Source organism: Papaver somniferum, chromosome 7 (genome assembly GCF_003573695.1).
Source record: "Papaver somniferum cultivar HN1 chromosome 7, ASM357369v1, whole genome shotgun sequence".
Classification (NCBI taxonomy): domain Eukaryota; kingdom Viridiplantae; phylum Streptophyta; class Magnoliopsida; order Ranunculales; family Papaveraceae; genus Papaver; species Papaver somniferum.
In genome coordinates, this window is record NC_039364.1 from 188,595,456 (window position 1) to 188,619,799 (window position 24,344).

Consider the following 24,344-nt stretch of genomic DNA (forward strand, 5'->3'; position numbering starts at 1 on the left):
GCGAGAAACGAATAAAATAAATACATCACATCATATTATCAGAAAATGGATAGTCTGTGCTGTAATCAGTAAATTGCTTCTGATGCGTTTCAGAGTAGATAAAAATTCATACGGATACAACCAAATTTGACTTAAACTGAGCTTTCAATTCGGCACTAACCCCGCATATTTACGACCGTACCTAGGAAGTATTCTCGTAATAAACTTGAAAGGCAAACCTTGTTTTATTTTACGTCGTCTCGAATAACCAACGAAAAATACTTGCGCGGTTTTATTTCTGCCAGTGCAAACAGTGTGATGAATAAAATATAAAAGATTTATTTCGGTTCGGTAGGCGAAAAGAGATGAAGAGAAAGTTCAAAAACTCTGAAAACAGAGAACCGCTGAAGATAGCAAACCACAGGAGAGAGAAGGGAGAGAAATATATACATAATTGAGATACAGAAATGGCTGGGGTTATGCCTCAGCAGTTCACGGTGCCATTTCCGGTTCCGGTTCCGGCACCAACCACCACTACTAGTAATCCGAATCCACACGACGCGTCCTCCTTGAACTTACTTCGTGTTGCAATGGTGATGGAGCGGTTCAAAGTATGCTTGCAGGACGCAACAAACTTCAACCCGGCTGAGTTCTGCGGTCTCTGTCTTTACTTAGCAAGGTTAATCTTCTTTTTTGTACTCAAGTGATCAAAACAAATTCTTTTATTTTATCTGGTTATTATTATGGTAACTAAGATAACAATTTATGACCTAAGTATATCCTTAATCCCACTTATTTTTGGCTAAATTCTCATTAATGACGCCTGAATCTGCATGTTAGGGTTTCATCGCTCAAGTTTTTTATTTTTGTGTTTAATTTAGTGAATAATCAATTACTTTTTCTTGTTTGGGTTTTGGATTTTAATATACTATCTTCATTGATTCAATAGTTTCATTTTTTTTTCTTGTATTTTCGCTGTCGTTTTGGTTCAAATTTTTGTTCTTTAATATAAGGTTGAGAATGAACAATGAGGTTACTTATTATTACTACTTTAACATATGTGAATGATGTTGTTATTAGGTTAAAAAGGCATGATTATTTTAAGGAAAGGGTAGAATCTTGTTACAAAATTATTTGGATTTATGTATTTTATATTCTTTTTCGTTAAGGATGTGGTGTCTCGGCCTTAGCTGAGTGATGTCAAACATGGGTGAAATATTATTTGAAGGCTTGAATGACCGATATAGGTTCTCCATGTTTTCTCCCTTTAGTTGCCCAATCCCATCTATTAAGCCATCTTAATAAGAAGTTGAAGTTTTGGTTTAAAAAATTACAGATAGTCCCGGTACAAGTTTGTTAACTTGGAACTCTTTTTTTTGTTTTTGATCAATAAAATGATACTTATATGTTATATAAAAGAATAAAAGAATTACTGTCCATACTCTTGGATGATTTGAGAAGGAACAAACAAGTCTGAAGCCCTATAGTTACAGAAGCAATACAAAACACTCACCGCACTGTTTCCTTCCATTTAACCATGAGATCTTCAAACCTGATGCCCTCCAATGTGCGAGAAGGGTGCGACCAGTATGGTATGCTAGCCTTCACTTCATTTATAATCTGTTGAGTATTCATCTCTGTCACATTTTCTTGGACATTCTTTGGTTTCTCTCATTCCATATTTCCCATCAAACCGCAAAAGGGAGAATGCTCCAAATGAAATTTCCTTTGGTTGAAAAGATACCAAGAATTGTTTCGTTGAAGACCGTTTTCACATCCTCACCTTAGTATACCCTTGACAACGTAAAACAAAGTAAACCACTTGGTGTTTAAATAAGCAACTGTCGGAAAATGTCAACTTTGTTTATCTTTGTTGTCTAAAAAGGTTAAGACTAGGATTAGCTTCAGCGATGCAAGAACACTGAGTTTTTTCCTGGGCACTTGGGGAATTGATTGTGTCGGCTGACAATATGTTGGCACTTGTATTATGATTATGGTAAAGGAATCCTTCCAGGATGAAACAAAGTTTTTTCACCTGTATCTTTTTCATTTTATTTGTTGTCCTTTTTGCTGCTTAATAGGTAGTTCTGTCATAGCAGGAAATAAACTGCACAGATATTCTTGTGGTTTTCATTCTCCCTCCTTTAGTTGACAAGGTATGTTTTGACAAATGCAGAGGTATTGATTATGCAGTTGCCAACAGCGAGATTTCACCCAGAGCCTCTGAAATGCCTATACTGTTTAAACAAGTAACCACATCTACTTGCTTACCTTTTTAATTGATCTTTGTGTTTGATAACTGTACAGCATGACACATAAATGGGTCTTAAGTAAGATCTGATGCGGTATTTCCATGTTCAGTTTTAGCATGAATTATTATCGGTTATGCTTTTGTGCATATGCATGAAGTAATCGAGCACATGTAGATAAGGGAATCAGTATATGTAACATATTGCTGGTATTATTTTGAGAAAGTAAGTTATGTTGAGTACTTGACATTATTAATATTCACTTGACTTGTCTATATCCTTGGTAAAATGAAGCGTAGACAAAATTCTGTTCATACTATATTTTGCTACATTGCTAGTCCCTACTTCTATAGGTACATGCCTTCCATCTCTGCTTAGCATTGAAATGGCTCTGGTAGAATATTGGTCTATTTGAAAGCTTATATATCATTGAAGAAAAAACCTATTTTATGTTGATATTTTTGGAAGTCTGTACGAAATGTTACTCTCGGCGGGCTATTATTGATTTCTCATTTACTTGGAATGTATCTTTTCTCATTTTGTATCATTATCTTTTTATAACATTCTTATGATACCTTTAATTGTATTATTTAGGTGTACCAACATAAAAGTGACAACAGCCTTCAAGCAGCAATAATGTTGCTGATGATATCCGTCAAGGTATTTCTTGCATGCTGGTGCTCATACTTCCGTTTGTAATTATTTCAACTCTATTTGTCGTGTTAGTAAGAGTTTATTGATTTAATGTCGATGGAAGGATGGAGTTGCATGGAATTAAGTTTCCTATGATGAGGAGGCTATAACTAAAGCTGTTAAAGCTGTGAATCCATTTGGGTGCATCGAATTCCCATCTTATGCCACTTCAGATTTGACATGATTTTACTAGAACAACTCCTCTGGGCCTGCATGGTCATGATCTAACGACTCAAGGGGTGATGTAATTAACTTGTAGATTTAGGTGAACCCTTATCTTTGGATTATCACCTTGATGTAAACCTTACATAAGAAACACAAGATGCACAAACAGAATCTCTGGTCATACAAATTACTCATATTCATGTTAGTTGTTCGATGTTAGGATAAATAAGGCGTTTTGCATTTTTGGTTGTTGCATCATTCTAGAGGATACTTCTTCTTCTTTGTTTATGTATTGTTATTATTATTTTTTTTTTTGTTAATAATCTTTAATTCTGGTTACTTTTATTTATATGTATGTATGTGCCATTAATGTTACATTCACCAGGTTAAACCCATGCCATTTAACATGGCACACAAAGGCTCATCAGTTGGTTGGTTAAATGAATAAAAAATAAAAAATTCAAACATAGATAGCACACAAAAGCCATCCCGATTTACTATGTTGATTGAGAGATTGAGATCTAATGTAAATGACACATACAAGAATAAGTGTACGCTGTGCATATTTTAAGTGTTGGATACAAACCACATTATGTTTCCAGAATATTTGTCTCTGAAAGTATTTAACTGTTACATTATCTGCAGGTAATAGTAAATAATAGTGTGACCTAATGGGGATTTCATAAGAAAGTGCACACGAGAGACAAATGACTTAGGTGACTTATTCAGCCACATTAAAGAAAGTGGAGATATGGAGCAATTCATCATGAGAAAGATTCTGTTAATAGTAAAATGAATTGAAATTCCATAGTCTGGCCAATCATTAGCTAGTTACGCATCTGTTTGTGTCTCAGATCAGACTTCAGCACCCCGAGTCTGTGGTGGACTGTCCATTACTGCTGAATTGCTAATTATGAGACTTTAAATTTTTCATATTCACTGCTGTCCAGAATTTTCTTAAGTCTCCTGGTTAAGCCAAACATATATCTTATTTCAAACCATTCTTATGCAATTATACATAAAGATTGTGATTGCTCATTGCTACTGTTTGCAATGGTAGGGCGCTTGTAAAAGTGGATGGTTTACGGTCAGGGATGCAGATGAACTTCTTAAGCTCACAAATGAGGTTATTCATTGTTCTCAAAGTTTCTAAATTTCATTTAGGCTAAACTTTTTCCGGTTGGTTCATGGTGCTGTTCAGATGTTTCTAACAGTAGAATTTTTCTGAATTTTAGCTAGGAAGCCTCTTTTATAGTACTGAGAGTATCCAACCTGAATCAAGCAATGCTTCTCTTATGATTTCCAAAATTATGTCCAGGTATGAACTGTTTTATGCTCTGTTTTGTCATCCAAAACTTTAGCAGAAGCGATGCTTCTCTAATGAGTTCCAAGTTATCTTGTTACTTGTTACTCATACCAGTTAAAAAGGTTTTTGTGTTGCTTTTCTCTCCAATAAAGGCACTTTTAATATTGTCTCTGGTATTGCAAACACTGAAGAACTACCATTAATTTGGTAGCACGTCAAGGTCAGTGACACCAAGTGTTGTACTTGGATTTGCAATTCAGAGTGTCGAGGCTAGAGTACCATGGAAGCTTTTGTCCACTATGCAAGAGTACTTCCTATATTATAGGTAAACAAGAAACCCAAAATACAAACCAGAGTAAACTAAACACCATCTGTAGTCAGCATATTATAGACTTCTAACATTCAAAAGGTTAGTATTTAGACGAGTATTATGCATACATTCAAGTTTGATATCTTTAATTCTTGTTACCAACATTTATAGAAAACTGACTCTCTCTCTCTTCTTTTTTTTTTTTTACTTTGTGAAGGAAAAATATTTCATTTGTTTTTCTTAAATGTTAAATGTAAAGAGTAAAGATTTTTACCTTGGGAAGACAACACTTACGTTCTTGTTGCCATGTCTTCCTTTTTCAGCTTCTGGAATGGTGTTCCTACATGTCTCTGCCTATTTTGTCATCCTTTTTTTATAATTGTTTGGGTTCCTTGTTATATTGGATGTTAAATTATCATGTTATATAATCGGCTAGATGCAAAGCACAAGCCAAAATTAACAATCTTTTCTTTGGTCGAACGAGTTGTTGAGCTAATGTAGTATTTTAGGTTTGTACTTCATATGGTTGTACTCATTTATGAGGAATGTAGCATAATATGTTTTTTTCCCTTGTTTTCTTTCATTTTCTTTACAGATACTATCCGCAAATGAAGATGGGCCACATTCTTGCTTCTCTTGAAATCAAGGTTTGCTGATAGTTTGGGCTTTTCTGTAATAAAAAGTATCTGTTATTTTCTTTCTTACTTTATGTATATATCCATGAAGCATTATGTCTTTTCTGTAGCCTGGCTATGGGGCTTATGGAACTGATTTTGATATCCCAAAGAAATTGATGACTGAGCATGAGAAACTAGTAAGCATCAATTGAGTTTGAGTTGCTCTACCTCTCTCACCACTATATGTAGAAATGTTTGCACAGCTTACTCCTTTTTGCACCCCTTACAGCACTTATTTGTAGCTCGAATGGATAACACGGAGACATCTTCTTGCATCGTTAGTCCTCCTCTAGTAAAGTAAGTTCTTTTTTTTTTTTTTTTCTCATTGCTCTTCAAGTCCATAGAGTTAATGTCTTCTACATATATCCTAAACATCCCTTTGTTCCTCCTCTAGTAAAGTAAGTTCTTTTTTTTTTGTTTCTCATTGCTCTTCAAGTCCATAGAGTTAATGTCTTCTACATATATCCTAAACATCCCTTCATTCTTATGTAGCTTTCTGTTGAATGGAAGAGGTGTTGACGGAAGAACTAATATGTCAATGGTGGTTTGCCTAGTTTCTCTGGTTTTCTGATGTTCCTTTTTTTCCTAGAATTATTGGTAATAGTTGTCTGTACGAAATCTGACCTAGTCCTTTGTTTACTTTGCATGCCTTAACGTAATCAGGACAATGGACCTCAGTTTCCAACAAATGTTACTTCAATGCTTAGATATGGAACAAACTTGCTACAAGCTATTGGGCCTTTCGATGGTCTGCTCATATCAGATTCCGGGTCTCTCCATGTTGACTTTCTTGTGTGAAACTTGTCTTATTGAGTGAACGAATTAACTATTTTGCAGGCGATTATTTTGTGGCAGTAGTGGTCATGAGTGTAATGTCATCCTCAGAGGTTCCAGTATTGCAAGATTATGCCAGACCTCTTATAGCTGCACATAATTCAGGTATGTTGTAAGGACCAAATCATTCTGTTAGTCATTTCTGAAGAGAACTGGAGTTTATACCATATGTTTAATTACCGAATAAAATCTCTATCACAGTTTGCATGGATAAGCAAAATATAACAGTTTAGGATTTCCTGTCTAATAGAACATATAAACAAAATTGACATCAAACTAGAGGATTATTTTGCCCAATTGGAAACCATGTCCTAGTTGATTTACCAAATCTTGTACTGCTTTATGAATTCTATAAATTTGCAACTTCTCATGTAGTTTGAAGGGGTGAGATTTATGATTTGAAGGCCTTATGTAACCTTTAAATCGATTGATTATGGGCCCAATTTAATAAGGGTCTTGTTAACTTGTATCCCAGTCTACAAGTTAACAAAATATTATTAAACTGTTATTTTTGCATCAAAGTTCGAAAATTTCACCGAGACAATAAATGGTTGGTCTACAGCAAATTTTATTTTTAAAAGAAATGTTATTTCCTAAATTGCCCTTGAGCATAAAATAATTTTCACATTCTCGGTTTTATTAGTCTGCCTCTTTTCTTAACCATTGAGAAGCTGACACATATATGGTTTCTACAATCAAAGAACAAATTTGATTTAGATATATTTTTATTAGTTTCTATAAAATAGGAAGAAACTAACAAAAAATGATTTTACTTCAATCCAAAAATATTTTTTCTCCAACAAAGAAAAACATATTTTCCATATTTTTGGTAATAATGAAATTAAATCGTACATGTTTTAAGAAGAAAAATAAAAGCTTATATTTTCCTTCCAAGAGAAACCCTTGTTTCATGGCATTGAGAATAGGTTATTCATTTTGTAAGTTTACTACCATCCATATAATTTGGCTATTCCTTAGCCAGCTGTCCAAGCGAGTCACCTTCTTCGAGGCTCCTTAAATATGGTAAAGGTACTTAATGATGGGAAATCCATGGGGTGATAGCTTTGAAGTATGACATGGTTGTATCTGTTTTTTTGATCTTCGATAACCTTATTCTCGTTTAATTTGACGCGAAGTTTATGCATTGGTGTGTTGATATGCATTATCGTAGCTTATTCTTAAGTTGGACAGCCAATTGCAGAAGTAATATTCGTATTTGTTCTTATGATAGACACGGATATAATTGAGGGGTCATCACGAATATCAATCAACTGCCCGATAAGGTATGCTTTCATTCTCTTGAGTATTATTTGGTGCATTTCGTTCTAACTGTCTTCCACCTTGATAGACCAGTTTTCCATTTTGCACATGTATATATCTTATTGGTTAACTTGAGGAAAGTTGTCAACTTGAATAAATATTGTGTTTGAGTTATGGAAGCTGTCATTCACTCTTACGATGAATATTATGCTCTTGTTTGGCATTTGTAGCAATTGAAGTACACCCCAAAAATGCAAAATGTGACTATTAGAAGGGTAGCACATATGCTTCTCTGCAAGCAATAAGAAACTCTTCCTTCAATCTTCTGAAATGTAGTGTCTATATTGTACTCCCTCCGTTTTTATAAAAGATATGCTATCACTTTTTCAGTTTGGCCTATTGTTAGGCTAAAATGAAAAAGTGATAGTATCTCTTTTTTTAAAAACGGAGGTAGTATTTTAGAGTGTCCTTCGTGCTACTCCTTCAAGAGTTGTTTGCCAGCATTCTTTGTAATTAGAACTGGAATATATATCCGATTAGTAGAAAATGAGAATGAAGGAAGAAAAGAGCTAAATAGCAGATGGAAGAGTTCAAATGTGCTTAAGACAGTTAAGTCTTTTTTTTTTTTGTTGCTTTTGGCTCAAATGGCAACTAATTAATAAGCTACAAACCTCCTTTGGAAGATCATACACACTGCAAGCCAAAGGGTTTGAGCTTGCCATCATAGTTGCTGCAAGCTTAGGAGGACTGTGCCCTGAAAGTAACAAAAAAAGCCAATTCATTTTGCTGTTGAAAATAACCTGACGTTCTTAGCGATACCCGCTCTAAATAGATTGAGTGTTTTAGTTTAATTAGAAGCTGCATAAATTGTTCAATGTAGTATATTTCTTCTGTATGTGTGCAATTTGCGAAACAATTATCATTTGGGTTTAATATTAGCTGTATATATCATAACAACACATTACTCTCTTATTTTCGATTGAAAATGCTCCAAATACATGCTTCCTTTTGATGAGCTGAGCTAATTTTCTTGCATTACCTATGCATTACTTCTCAGCTTAAAGCACATTAAAACTCCAGTTAAAGGACACCTTTGCAAACATCACCAGGTGAGAATTTAAAGATCTTCTGTGCCATCAGTGTAGTTGCCTTATAGATTGATTTTTTGTGGTTAAGCACTTGAGCTGTTACAGTTATTGTTGAATCTCCAACAGGCTTCATCCCTTAGGCGTAGGAAACCCTTTAAGTTTAAACTCATCTTTATTGTTTATCACTTTTCCTTTGGGCATATTATAATCTTTGTGGCTGAACTTGAACTGCGCAGTATTTTTGTTTTTATTGTATGGGTTTCTCCGTGCATTATGCAGTGTTTTGATTATGACAACTTTGTTGAGATAAACTTAAGACGGCCATCTTGGCGCTGTCCTCAATGTAGTCAATCTGTTTGCTACACTGATATACGGATCGATCAGTTCATGGCAAAGGTATATGGTTTCATATGCGTGTATGTTTCTTTGGATGTCGTTCTCTTTCGAATTTGAATAATCATGTTTATTGCTCAGGTCCTGAGAGAAGTAGGAGACGGTGTCACTGAAGTTATCATCTCAACAGATGGATCTTTTCAACCTGTCAGTGAAAACAGGTGCCAGCAAGATATGTCAGAGGAGTCTGAATCTTCTAAGGGTGCGGGTAATATTGTGGACCTTACAACAGGAGTAATGGACACTATGGATCCTCGGGATACTTGGGACATGGAAGATAGAAAACCTGCCCCAGAGATTCTTCAAAGTTTTGCACTTACTTCCACGAATGCGACTCCACCTTTGGAAGTTAACGGTACTCATCAGGTTCAGGACACTGCGCCTCCAGTAGGTGATATCTGGGCGGGAATTCTCTCAGCCTGTTCTAACTCTTTTGGAATGTCTACTGGTGTGTCTGATCCTCCTGCCGATTCTATGATGTCAAATGTTCCAAGAGATATTGTTGCTCTAACGCTTGATCAACTAAGTGGGGTTTCCCGTGGTGGATCGTCTCGAGATAGCAGTGTATCTATGTGTCAAGATCAATTTTCAACACCAACTAGTACACGGTTTCAACCTTCTCCAATTGGAAATCCAGCTGTCCAGGCTGGTGTTGGGTCAGCATTAACCAGAAATGTTGCTAGAATACAGATAGCAGGTCAGGCACTTCCTGCATGCAATTTTCTAAATTTGACATCGAAGATCGAATCTTGAGATGCTGAACACTTCCATTGTTTCTGATACTTCTTTTTCTTGGGTGCCAATTGGCTTTGACACAGGTGGAAATGTCACAGAAATGCAACAACAGTTTAGTGCTAGGTCTTCTATGAATCATCCCCAATATTCTGGTACGGCTTCAACTGCAATGCAGCCTCATTTGCTCAGACAGGTTTGGTTTATTTCTCTGCGCAACAATTGCCAGATTACTTGTGTTAAATTAATATGCTGCGTGGTCATTTCTTTCTGCTGTCTCGTTTCCCAACCTGCTGTCTCGTTCTTCTTCAGTTTTTACATCAGTTGCATGTGCAGGACTCATCCCAGAATAATATAAACGTTCCGAGCTTCTCATCCCAGCAAATTGTTGGCCTTCCTGCAACCACCCAAGTACCAAATTCTCATCACCTACATAATTCGAACATCAGAGTTTCACAATCCACACAACTTCCTAACATGTATATGGGACCATTTACTTCTCATTTTACAAATCAACAGGTTCCGCTATCCACATCACAGCCTCCAATTATTGGAACTCCTAATAATTTCTTACAGCGTCAACAGTCCGCATACCAAAGTTTCCCTCGATCCACAACACCACCATTTAGCACAATGGTACCATCCTCTCATATCCCTCAACCCAACATTCGACGAGGTTTACAAGGCAGTAACAGCCAACGCGTGTTGGAAAGCTCACCGAGCATTCAATCTCGTCTTGCTGTTGCTGCTCAACAAGCTTCCAGCATGGCAAGAGTACCACCAGTTACACCGGTTCAATTGGGACCAGCTAGAATGGATTCAAATGTTGGTGAGCAATGTACAAGAGGGACCGCAGCAGGAGTGGTGCAATCTGTCTCCAGAACAGAAGACTTGGTGGAGTTCTTACAAGAGCAAGGCCACCCCATGAGACGAATGAGGGGAAGTTTGGCTGGTCGGGTTTTTCCCGCCCAGTACGTTATACAGCCAACTCAAGGAGTTCAACCTGCCAGACCACCACCACCTATCCTAGCAGCTCAATCTGCAGTTCATCAACCGCTGAATTATGTCGAATGACAGAAGATAGGGCATTGGCATTATCCCTTTAACTATGTTCCAAATAGAGTAGAGTTAAATTGCCTAACGTAGAGTAGAAGTAGGTATAATCTTTTTTTGTCTGTAGATAGTAGGTTAAATTATAAATCCCTCCTTTTTTGTAGAGTTAATTATAGTTGTTTTGCGAATAGGTTTCAGATTGAGGGGCTCTTGTTGTATAAAGTGAACTTTTGTTGATGGTAAAGGTGACCCAAGTTCTTTTAAACCTAGGGTAATTAAGGTGACTGGTTCATCCTAGTTTCCAGTCTGCATTTTCTGGTTATAGATTGTGCTTAGGTAATTGTGAGAGCCTAAATGATGAATAGGTATTATCAAACACTGCTGGTTGTTTAGGTTGGTAGGAATTTAATCTAGCCCGATTATATATAAAAAAAATAATATTTAGAAACCAAAATCGTAAAGTTTTGATTATAACCCCAGCAATTGTATATTGGGGAAAATAATCGTTTGGTCCTTTTTAGGTGGGTCCATGTCTGTTTAGTCCTTTGGGAAAATATCTTTACTGTTTGGTCCATAATTATTTAAAAATATTAAATGGACAAAAGTATCCTTCCGTGTTATTTCTACTTATTTTTCGTAGCAGTTCATTCGTTAAAATGAACTCTTGTTAATTTCTACTTATTTTTTCAGAAATCACCTAAAAAACAAAGTTCATTCCATAAATGAACTTCATATAAAAACCTAAAAAAAAAACAGAGTTCATTTCTGAAATGAACTCCATATAAAAACCTAAAAAAAAAAGCAGAGTTCATTTCAGAAATGAACTCAATGTAAAAACCTAAGAAACCAGAGTTCATTCCAGAAATGAACTCCATATAAAACCTAAAAAAAACAGAGTTCATTCCAGAAATGAACTCCATATAATGACCTAAAAAAACAGACTTCATTCCAGAAATGAACTCCATATAATGACCTAAAAAAACAGAGTTCATTCCATATAAAACCTAAAAAAACCAGAGTTCATTCCAGAAATGAACTCCATATAAAAACCTAAAAAAACAGAGTTCATTCTTTACATGAACACACACAAAAAAATCCATAAAAATCAGAATTCATTCGTAAAAATGAACTGCAGTAGCATCATCTTCGTTGTATTCAAACAACAGCAGATCCATGAAATCGTTGTCATCGTTTTCTTCTTCTTCATCATCAACAACAACATCAAAAGCAGCACCAAATCCATGAAAATCGTCGTCATAGTTTTCTTCTTCTTATTCATCATCAACAACAAACATCAAAAACAACAGCAGAATCGTCGTCATCGTTTTCTTCTTGTTTCTCTGTCGTCTTTATCATCTTGTTGCTTGTTTCACATCAACAGTTGACGAAAAAGGAAAATAAAAGATGGAGACGATGAACTTCAACAGTAGCAGCATCGTTTCTTGTATCACATCATCTCTGCAAAATTAAAACCCTAAAAAATCTTCATCTTTTCTATGTAGCAGCAAGAAGAGAAGAAACCAGAGAAAAAGTAGATCCGAAAAAAAAAGGTGAGAGAAAATAAATCTGAAAATGATTTCTTCTCTCTTACTTTTTGACTATATATATGGTCCTTATCCAAAAGGGTATTTCTGCCACTACAAGATGATAATTACATTATCCATGACATCACCCTAGGACCAAACCATAATTTCTAGGACCAAACTATAATTTATATTTTCAAAAAGGGCCAAACAGACAGTTGACTGAGTCAACTGGACTAGACTCTCTCTAATACATTATTCCTAGGACCTAATGGTATTTCCTACTTGTATATGGTGATATTTGTGGGCATGTTCACCCACAATGTTGACCATTTCAATCCTCCATAACTATGTCGTGCGAGGGGCGAGACATGGCTAAGGTTCCAGATTTATTTATTTTTCTAAAACATGACAGCTTACATTTTGCGCCTTGGGCGTTTTATTATCTAGTCGCTCGCTGCCTGACTTTAATGTCTAGGTGAGTGCCCAAGGTGCCTTTGACAATAATTATCTAGGCGCTCGCTGCCTGACTTTAGTGTCTAGGTGAGTGCCCAAGGTGCCTCTGACAATGTTTATTGTCGACGCTGAATTTATTTACCAGACTGCTTCCCTAATTTTTAGGTAGCGTGTGTATTCTTCCGACTTTTCCTAATAAGTGCTTGTCTTGACTTGCTTCCAATGCTCGGAACTTCTTCATATGTCGTCGGATTAATCTCGTTCTTTCGCCGTTTGCTTCATAATTTCTTCCTTTTCAAGTGATGCGAAGAAATCCCGGATTTAAACGAGTTTCGCTTCCTTTTGGTTAAGATAACCTCAAACACCTAAGAAACTCAAAAACAAATAAAATCAAAGCATAATGAAACGAAAACTAACAATAAAGCAGAGCACTTAAGTACCAAACTAGTGCCAATAATGCACCTATAACATTTACCAAAAGTCCAAATAAAAGAGTCTTGGAGAAATAAAATAAAACTAAGTGAAATTTTCTAAGAACGGCTTATGCTCTTTAAAGCTCTTTTCATTCTTTCAAGAGCATTCTTCTCCAAATCCAACTTTTGGGTCAACCTCGCGATTTTTACTTTTGCTTCTACAATAACGTCATCAGAAGGAGCCACAGTTGTTGATTGCATCTTGTTCATCAATCCCCTGACGAAGCCACTTCACATTAAAATCATAGCATTCAGAAGCATCCAAGTGGAATTACCTATCATCAAATATACCTTCAATAATGACAACCTAAGCATTGGTACGCGTCTCATTAACTAAATGCATTACTTCTTCTACCTGGTGAGATGTTTGGATTTTTTGATAGAATCAATATGGGTATATGCTTCTGCCATATCTCAACATAAAATCCAGTATACCCAACAAGAATAGTAAATCCACCAACTAGTTCGTTGTTAGAGTATTGCCTGTGTTTTCATTCGTGATATAGAAATGACTCACTGAATGAAGTATCAAATACTATGTTGACGCCCCAATCATCATATTTTCGTCTCTGGAGCAACATCAACCATGGTTTCAGCATGAAAAGTGGTCTTAACAGCGATATCCTCATTGTTAGAACATTGCTCGGTGAAACTCGCAAGGCGCTGCTATCTCAAGCTTGTTTGTCAAGTTTAGTTGATCAAAACTATAGTCTTAATTTCTAGTCTACCTATAGGAGTTTCAGACTAGGATAGATTGTATAGTTGAGCTTTAGACTTCACGGTGCTTAAACTGAAGACGAAGGTATACTGAAGAACTCGGAGGAACTTCATCAAAAAAAGGTATGTGGAGATTAAAACTTATCTATCCTCACAAGTCTATTCTATTCTTACTTATCTCCTATTGAGACAAAAGTCGTATACGATATAGTCTTTCGTATCATACACATTTGATATTTCGAGTTGAGTATAACTTGCTTATATATTTCTCGAAATACATGTTGGTGGATTTCTGTCTTATCTACATTCATCATTATTCTTGACTTTATGTCAAAAGATGATCATGTGGATTTCCTTGAAACATCTTACATGATTTGTGTGAGACAGTCATTTGATGTCGACTTAGAAAGTTTCGTATTGATATTTCGATCATTTGGAAATTGCTTATTAGCTAATGGTGTGTGTGAGACATCCATTGTCGTCTTCTAAGAATATTTAAATGATTGAAATGGGAGTTAAGAGCTAAAACTTATGTCTGGATACATTACGATTTTTGTACTTAGTGTACGAACGGTTTTGACGGAATTCAGGACCGGAAGTTTGCATACCCGTTCGCAAACTTATTCAACTGCTTAAGTCAGGGTTCTTAAGTTTGCATACCCGTTCGCAAACTGATTTAACTATTGAAGTCAGGGAACCAAGTTTGCGTACTCTTTCACAAACGATTTCAACCGAGTTCACTCCGTAGCTAAAGTTTGCGTACCCGTTTGCAAACTGTTTGCTTTTGACCAATGTCCGAAACTTAAGTTCGCATACCCGCTCGCAAACTTAAGTGGTTCAAGTTCTTCGATCGTCAAAGTATGATTTCATACTCATGAACAAATACATTTATATAGTAAGGAATGCAATCTTTGCAAACCGTGACTCAAATGTTCATGAATTGATTCTTCAGAATCAATCCGATTTTGCTAGATGTGTTAGATGAATGTGGATTAGACAAAGTTTTCATATGGATAACTTTGGTTAACTACTGTTGAACCAACTAAGTATACACGTTTAGGTACGGTGACCCATATCTAAATGAAGTATATTTCATTTGTCTGTGATAAGCTAAGTCTATCTAACGGTGGAGATATATTGCTTTGGTTTCAAGCAAAACATAGTTCGCATCTTAAATCAAGATTTCATCTAACAGTGAATAATGAATGCGTTGTTTCCAAGCTAACTAAGCAAACCCTGATTTGAAATATATATAAAGGAGAACTTTAGCAACTGGGAAACCTAACCCCCACACCTCATGTGTGATACTAGTTGCGTCCTAGAGTCGGTTCTCCATTAACCTAGTTTTTTCCTGAAACCATTTAGGTTAACAACTTAAAGACTTCATTGGGATTCTGAAGCCAGATCCAACTATTTTCTCTGTAGTTGCGTATTCTGATCTTACTTGTTCTATCGTATTGAGTACTATATTCTCTAAGATTGACTCGAGATTTATCTCCGATAGGTAAGATATAAAAAGTAATCACAAAGCTCTTTGTCTCATTCTTTGTGATTCCACAATAACTTGTTCTACTACCATATAGTTAAGTTATTGTGAGGTAATTGATATTTCTAGGTTGTTCTTCGGGACTATAAGACCGGATTATCAATTGGTTCCTTGCACCTTGATTTATCATAAGACGGAACAAAACTTCATAGGTATTTCTGTGGGAGACAGATTTATCTATCTAAATAGACTTTTCCGTGGGAGAGGATTTGTGTATCAAGTCTTCTATTTTGGGTGGTAGCAACTATTAGTTGTGTGGGAGATCATCTAAGGGAATCAAGTGGGTAGAGTCCTACTGGGATTCAGAGGCGTCATGAACGCGACTCTACCTTAATCAGTGTGAGATTAGTTAAGGATCAACTACATTCCAGTTCGAAGTTAATCTTGTAGTAGGCTAGTGTCTGTAATGGCTTACTACAGTGTGGTGTTCAATCTGGAATAGGTCCCAGGGTTTTTCTGCATTTGCGATTTCCTCGTTAACAAAATTTCTGGTGTCTGTATTATTTTTTTCCTCATTATATTTGTTTATATAATTGAAATATCACAGTTTGTGCGTAGTTCAATCAATTGGTAAATCCAACCTTTGGTTGTTGATTGAAATTGATTGACACTTGAACATTGGCTCACAGATTCTTTCTGTTTGATTTGCTGATTACATTGAGAAACATAGATATAACTCTTGGATATATTTTCCTTGATTGAGTCTGACTGTCTAGTTGATTCTCTTGGAGTCATATTGGAGTTTGTACATACAGATTTCTAAACGAAATATTGGGTATGTTTGTTAGACCCCCGCTTTTTCAATTGGTACCAGAGCAGGCAAACACGTTAAAGACCTTATAAGTCTGTGTTTGTAGCAATTTGACTCTATGGACAGAAGTGATATCTCTATAAATGTACCGCCATTCTTCGATGGCTCGAATTACTTATGGTGGAAAATTGCTATGCGTGCCTTACTTCACGCACATGATTTTCAATCATGGGTTTATATTGTTAATGGCTATAATCCCCCGGTTGTTACAGAAGGCGATGTAACTGTTCCAAAGGATATTGGTGCATATGATCCTGCCTAGATTCTCGCTGCAAAGAAAAATTCACACTGGTTAAATGTTATCATCCATGCTATTACCCCAGATCTTCAACACCATGTGACTACGTGCACTCAGTCTAAAGATTTTTGGGATATCTTAGAAACCGTATTTGAAGGGAATACCTCTGAAAAGGAAGCTAGGCTTCAAAACCTAAATTCCGATTGGAAAAACCTTCGTATGGATGATGAAGATTCGTTTGATGAGTTTAATCACTAAGTGTTTGAAATTGTTAGTGCATCTTTTGCATTAGGTAAGACTATTCCTAAAAAGGATATTGTGATGAAAATTCTCAGATTGTTGCCAGCTAGATACTAATTTTAGAAGCATGCCATCGTTGAAGGAAATAACCTTGATACACTTTTCAGAAACTCTCTCATTGGAAAGTTAAGAGTTCTTGATCATGATCAGAACATAGACAGAACATCCGCGTTCAATGATGTGACCAACACAAGTATTTCTTCTAACTTTTCTTGGGCTGATGAATGTTGTCCAAATCATATTGATACAAAATATCAAGAACATTGTGAGAAGAAGCAAAAGATCTGAGGAACATCTCTCTCTATCTAATGCTTCAGATGATTCAACAAAATTAAAATCAATTCAGTTGGTCTTTTTGCATACTTCGAGTTTGCACAGAAATTTCATATTTTACAACAGAAACTTCTAGTAACTCAAATTCTGATTCAGAATGCGAGTCTGACACTGAGATTTTTGAATTCTTAAAAAAAACTGAAGAAATTCACCAAGAAAATCTTCAACTAAAATTGAGGTTGAAGAAACTTGAATCATCAGTTCAGGTGAAAAATCTTGAGATTGACTGTCTTAATGATGAATTCACCAGAACCCTATTTCTAAAAGAAAAAGAGATTAACACTCTTAAGTGTGACCTGCAAAGGTTATTTGGAAGTTTTGATAAGATTTCAACAATGTTATTCCGTGAGAAGTCCTTTGGTAACACAAACGGTTTGGGGTTGAAAAGCAAGACTGTGAGCACAAACAACTCTTTTGTTCTGGCCAGTTCTGGAATAATAGATGTTAAAAGTTGTGATAAACGGGAGTCAAATCTGCAAAACGAAAAATTCATCTTTGAGGTGTTTGTTTTGTGGAAATGCAAATCATGTTCAAAGTAAGTGTTGTAAATTCAAGAGGAACAACAACCGAATTTCCAAACTTCAGAATGACATACAGAGGATGAATCTGGCTTTAGATAACCAACAGGGAACTTCTGAAGACAAGAAGAAGTCTAAAAGAACCAAAGTCATCCGAGGTAAAAAGTATGTTTATATAACGAACCTTGATAAGTCATTATGTGACACAAGATTTGAGCATTCTACTCACTCCATCACTATATAATTATTGTGATATATGCATCCTCATTGTTAACTTGAGAATATGAGGATTGCATCAAGGTTGATCAAGTCTTTTATAGTTTGTGATTTCTTATTCTCGACAGTTTAAGATTATTCAAGTTAAGTTTTACATTTGAATATTTTCTTTACAAAAATAGATAATGGATCGTAAACCGTGAAGACTTTTCAAAGTGTTGATTAGGGTTTACTTATCCAATGCTCTATTTATATTCATTTGTGAACAAAATTTCCTTCACTCTCTTCTTTGAAAGATACAGTATCATGGCTCCTGTAACCAGAGGTACCACAAAAAGGGATACAGTAGAAGAAGTTAATGTGTATCTGTGTGAAGGAATCCAATATCCTAAGAAGAAAAAGGAGAAATGCTCAAATGATGAAAAAGGTTCATTCTATAACTTTTTTTTATCCTTTTGTCAAAATGATAATAACTTTAGGGCAATGGTGAAAGAATTTTTTAACAAAAGAAATGATTTAAAATCTCAAATCATGTTATCCTCAGAAAAGATAGCTCACTATGAACAAATGTTATCTCTGACGAAGAACACCTTGTGTGATCTAAAAAGAGAACTTAGTGATCTAACTGATATTTCTGAAGTTTTGGAAGAATTAAAGGCTCCCAAAATCAATGGGTTTAATGAAAAGGAATTCTTAGTAGATGCTCTGAGAAAGATCTATAATATCTAGGAAACTTCTTATAAGAATTTGTTGTTGAGTTTTTAAGAAGGATAACTAGGGTTTGGAATAGCATATATTGTAATTACACATAGCTATTACCAACGATTTTCATCTTGCAATGTTTTAGATTTATTTATTTAAATTCTAAGTTATTTGGAAGATGATTTTGTAGTATTAATTTTTATTGGGTTCATATATTGGAAAAATGTTATGGGATATGTATGTTTACGTCCGTGAACTATGATTGTCCCATATATGTCAAAAGTTAAGTCTATTATGTCATTATACAAATATTGATAAAAGATAGAATGAACTTTTGAGTATCCCACAATATTGATCTTTCCCTGATCCACTTCTATGTGAAAGTACTGTATAGCTCCGTAAGTTTTTCTTATGTTGAGCATTTCCGATTAAATTAATTATTAAGGTTCCTTTATGGTTAATTTAATTGAGTTTACTGGATACAAATTCATGTTTCATGAGATTTGTTAATGTCCAAATAAATCCTTCTTTTCTCGTAAAAGTAAGGTCGCTCTTGTTGTTCTTTCGGGAATGACAATTTATGGAAGACAGTTCTTAATTGAACTTGTGCTTAATTGCCAAATCTTTGTGGGGAGTGCGGCTATGGAATATTGTAGGAGTTATCTTGTATCTTTATTATCTCCTTGGTGAATACACTAAGTTTCGACTATGTGAAATCATCGAAACAAAGTTGATATGTTCTCTTTTAGTCATGAAGTATCTCTATGAGAATTTCATTATGATCCCATAATTTTTGTACCTTTGCCAATTTATATTGACAAACAGGGGGAGAATTATTTTGTAGTTCACACTACATATATATGGTTTACGGATCATTATGTAAGGGGGAGTGGTTTTCATTGTGAGATGAAATATTGACTAATGGGGAGTGATACCTATCACCGTAATATTATTGTCAAAGTTGTGGTACAATTGAATTTTGATGTCGTGTAATAATACTATCACATTGTATAACAATATGAAAACAATTTTGTTGATTATTGTAATAGCTACGGATCTTCAACAACAATGATGCTGGGTCGAACACATTCAGAGTCACTGGAATACTTGGAGTGTCAAAGAATTCAAGTAATGTTGAAGAGCCAAGGAAATCAAGCATGATGGATGAGAAGTTACAAAGTCTTATTTATTCTGTAATCCTATTGATAGTTTTGTCACTAAAATTTACAAAGGGGGAGATTGTTAGAGCATTGCTCGGTCGAACTCGCAAGCGTTGCTATCTCAAGTTTGTTTTTCAAGTTTAGTTTATCAAAATTATAGTCTTGATTTCTAGTCTACCTATAGGAGTTTCGGACTAGGATAGATTGTATAGTTGAGCTTTAGACTTCACGGTGCTTACAACTGAAGACAAAGATCTACTGAAGAACTCAGAGGAACTTAATCAACAAAAGGTATGTGGAGACTAAAACTTATCAATCCTCAGAAGTTTATTCTATTCATATTTATCTCCTATTGAGACAAAAGTCTATATGATATAGTCTTTCATATCATACACATTTGATATTTCGAGTTGAGTATAACTCGCTTATCTATTTCTCGAAATACATGTTGGTAGATTTTTGTCTTAGTTACATTCATCATTATTCTTGACTTTATGTCAAAATATGATCATGTGGAAATTGCCTTGAAACATCTTACATGATTTGTGTGAGACAATCATTTGATGTCGACTTAGAAAGTTTCATATTGATCATTCGATCACTTGGAAATTTCTTATTAGCTAATGGCGTGTGTGAGACATTCATTGTCGTCTTCTAAGAATGTTTAAATGATTGAAATGGGAGTTAAGAGCTAAAACCTATGTCTGGATACATTACGGTTTTTGTACTTAGTGTACGAACTGTTTTGACGGAATTCAGGACCAGAAGTTTGCATACCCGTTCACAAACTTATTCAACTGCTTAAGTCAGGGTTCTTAAGTTTGCATACCCATTCGCAAACTGATTTAACTATTGAAGTCCGGGAACCAAGTTTGCGTACCTGTTCGCAAACGGTTCAACTGAGTTTGGTCCGGAGCTAAAGTTTGCGTACCCGTTTGCAAACTGTTAGTTGTGACCAATGTCCGGAACTAAAGTTTGCATACCCGTTCGAAAACTTAAGTGGTCCAAGTTATTAAATCGGCGTAGTATGATTTCATACGCATGAACAAATACATTTATATAATAAGGAATGCAATCTTTGCAAATCGTGGCTTGAATGTTCATGAATTGATTCTTCCCAATCAACCTGATTTTGCTTCGATTCGTTCATGTATTTTACTATAAGATAATGAACAATTGAACAGCTCTATGAAGAACACAATTAGATCCTTTGATTATCTTTGATCATCATAGTTGATCTTGATGTGTTAGATGAATGTGGATTAGACAAAGTGTTCATATGGATAACTTTGGTTAACTACTGTTGAACCAACTAAGTATACATGTTTAGGTACAGTTACCCATATCTAAATGAAGTATATTTCATTTGTGTTTGAAAAGCTAAGTCCAAGGTGGAGATATATTGCTTTGGTTTCAAGCGAAACTTAGTTTGCATCTTAAATCAGGATTTTATCTAACGGTGAATAATGAATGAGTTGTTTCCAAGCTAACTAAGCAAACTCTGATTTGATATCTATATAAAAGAAAACTCTAAAAACTGGGAAACCTAACCCCCACACCTCATGTGTGATACTAGTTGCGTCCTAGATTCGGTTCTCCATTAACCTAGTTTTTTCCTAAAACCATTTAGGTTAACGACTAAAAGACTTCATTGGGATTCTGAAGCCAGATCCAACTATTTTCTCTGTAGTTGCGTATTCTGATCTTACTTGTTCTATTGTATTGAGTACTATCTTCTCTAATATTGACTCGAGATTTATCTCCGACAGGTAAGATATACAAAGTAATCACAAAGCTCCTTGTGTCATTCTTTGTGATTCCACGATAACTTGTTCTACTACCATATAGTTAAGTTATTGTGAGGTGATTGATATTTCTTGGCTGTTCTTCGGAACTATAAGACCGAATTATCAATTGGTTCCTTGCACCTTGATTTATCATAAGACGGAAAAAAACTTCATAGGTATTTCTGTGAGAGACAGATTTATATATCTAAAGAGACTTTTCTGTGGGAGACGGATTTGTGTATCAAGTTTTCTACTTTGGGTGGTAGCAACTCTTAGTTGTGTGGGAGATCAGCTATGAGAATCAAGTGCGTGAGGCCTACTGGGATTCAGAAGCGTAAGGAACGCGAATGTACCTTAATTAGTGTGATATTGGTTAGGGATCAACTACATTCAAGTCCGAAGTTAATCTTGTAGTAGGCTAGTGTCTGTAGTGGCTTAATACAGTGTGGTGTTCAATCTGGACTAGGTCCCGGGGTTTTTCTGCATTTGCGGTTTCCTCGTTAACAAAACTTCTAGTGTTTGTGTTATTTATTTTCCGCATTATATTTGTTTATATAATTGAAATATCACAGGTTGTTCGTAGTTCAATCAATTAGTAAAACCAACCTTTGGTTGTTGATTGTAATTGATTGACACTTGAACATTGGTCTTTGGGAATTCCTTGGTGTCCAAACATCCTTGGTCTATAAATACCTAAGTTCGCATTTCTAGCAAACTATCCTAAGAGCCAGGAAAATTTAATCTTTTTGTTGTTTCTGGTGGAGCCGTCTAATCGGAGAGGAAAGTACCCTACTTAGGCGAAATCTTTTACGATCGCTCGTTTAATGACTTATGTGGGATCAAGAAGCTCTACGAGTATAGTTGGTGGGAAACTTGATAATTGCAGTGTTGTTAGTTTTCGATTAATTTGATTGACTAACGGTTGTTGAAACTTTGATTGCACCTAGTTTGTTTATTCTTGAGAATCTTCTCTTCTAATATAAGATTCACTCAAACTAGATCGAAGTATCGACGAGATCTTTAAAATTGTTTGTAGATCTAAAGATATCTTGTGATCATTTAATGTTAACAGACTCCGTTCTATGCGTGATTGATCACAAGAGATTCAAGTGGTGTTGTGCAGGTTTAATTGAAGATTAAAGCAGATTTGAAGACGAAGAAGATTTCTTATTGGTTTCTCATATCTTTGTGTTGCACAAACCTTGATCATCTTGGATCCAACTAGAATCGGATTTATTCGATTGATTAGTTGTGTGAGACCGGTAACACATAATAGTTCATTTGAGATCTATTTTGATTATTACAGATCCGAATCTTATTACTTAGGTAATAGAGATTGGATTGATCTAACCAGGTAAAAGAGTTTTTTAGCTTAAATAGAAGAGTGTTTGCATATGACTTGAGATATCTTATCTTAAAGAATCAATAGAGTTGTTACCGAACATATTTGTTGTTCCTTTACTGTTTGGAACACGATCCAGAGGAATTGTTTCAGTGCGTGCACTCATCGAAGTCAGAAGCGCATGGATACTGAGGAAACTAAGTGAACTAGGGTTAGTTGCTTGGTCTCAACTATACGAAGTTGGTTTATATTTTGTATAGCGGCTTAATTCTGAGAGTATTCAATTCTGGACTAGGTCCCGGGGTTTTTCTGCATTTTCAGTTTCCTCGTTAACAAAATCTTGCTGCGTCATTTACTTTTTCTTTCCGTAATTATAATTGTTGTTATTATAATTTAAAGTAAATTACACAAACCTTAACAAAATTTCTGGTGTCTGTGATATTTTTTTTCCGCATTATATTTGTTTATATAATTGAAATATCACAGGTTGTGCGTAGTTCAATCAATTGGTAAATCCAACCTTTGGTTGTTGATTGAAATTGATTGACACTTGAACATTGGCTCACATATTCTTTCTGTTTGATTTGGTGATTACATTGAGAAACATAGATATAACTCTTGGATATATTTTCCTTGATTGAGTCTGACTGTCTAGTTGATTCTCTTGGAGTCATATTGGAGTTTGTACATACAGATTTCTAAACGAAATATTGGGTATGTTTGTTAGACCCCCGCTTTTTCAATTGGTACCAGAGCAGGCAAACACGTTAAAGACCTTATAAGTCTGTGTTTGTAGCAATTTGACTCTATGGACAGAAGTGATATCTCTATAAATGTACCGCCATTCTTCGATGGCTCGAATTACTTATGGTGGAAAATTGCTATGCGTGCCTTACTTCACGCACATGATTTTCAATCATGGGTTTATATTGTTAATGGCTATAATCCCCCGGTTGTTACAGAAGGCGATGTAACTGTTCCAAAGGATATTGGTGCATATGATCCTGCCTAGATTCTCGCTGCAAAGAAAAATTCACACTGGTTAAATGTTATCATCCATGCTATTACCCCAGATCTTCAACACCATGTGACTACGTGCACTCAGTCTAAAGATTTTTGGGATATCTTAGAAACCGTATTTGAAGGGAATACCTCTGAAAAGGAAGCTAGGCTTCAAAACCTAAATTCCGATTGGAAAAACCTTCGTATGGATGATGAAGATTCGTTTGATGAGTTTAATCACTAAGTGTTTGAAATTGTTAGTGCATCTTTTGCATTAGGTAAGACTATTCCTAAAAAGGATATTGTGATGAAAATTCTCAGATTGTTGCCAGCTAGATACTAATTTTAGAAGCATGCCATCGTTGAAGGAAATAACCTTGATACACTTTTCAGAAACTCTCTCATTGGAAAGTTAAGAGTTCTTGATCATGATCAGAACATAGACAGAACATCCGCGTTCAATGATGTGACCAACACAAGT

General features: G+C 35.4%; 1 protein-coding gene across 2 annotated transcripts; it reads left to right on the forward strand.

Annotated features, from left to right (window-relative positions):
• Window positions 1–330: 330 nt before the first annotated feature.
• LOC113299219 (E4 SUMO-protein ligase PIAL2-like) lies at window positions 331–11,347 on the forward strand. 2 transcript variants are annotated; one of them, XM_026548201.1, is made up of 17 exons: window positions 331–658; window positions 2,156–2,228; window positions 2,823–2,888; window positions 4,147–4,212; window positions 4,322–4,404; window positions 5,298–5,349; window positions 5,448–5,516; window positions 5,609–5,676; window positions 5,872–5,920; window positions 6,043–6,127; window positions 6,217–6,318; window positions 7,445–7,496; window positions 8,531–8,582; window positions 8,841–8,957; window positions 9,036–9,651; window positions 9,773–9,882; window positions 10,023–11,347. In XM_026548201.1, the coding sequence occupies exons 1-17, from the start codon at window positions 447–449 to the stop codon at window positions 10,758–10,760; spliced, it is 2,610 nt and encodes an 869-aa protein (XP_026403986.1). In that variant the 5' UTR covers window positions 331–446; the 3' UTR covers window positions 10,761–11,347. The 2 variants fall into 2 exon arrangements, with proteins under 2 accessions (XP_026403986.1, XP_026403987.1); XM_026548202.1 differs by lacking the exons at window positions 331–658; window positions 4,322–4,404 and having other exon boundaries at window positions 2,160–2,228.
• Window positions 11,348–24,344: the final 12,997 nt, after the last annotated feature.

Excerpts from the sequence above, each read along its gene's own strand:
- LOC113299219 (XM_026548201.1), top strand. The coding sequence starts at position 447 with ATGGCTGGGGTTATGCCTCAGCAGTTCACGGTGCCATTTCCGGTTCCG. Across the intron at positions 7,497-8,530 it reads TCAATCAACTGCCCGATAAG|CTTAAAGCACATTAAAACTC; the intron begins GTATGCTTTCAT and ends ATTACTTCTCAG. Across the intron at positions 9,652-9,772 it reads TGCTAGAATACAGATAGCAG|GTGGAAATGTCACAGAAATG; the intron begins GTCAGGCACTTC and ends GCTTTGACACAG.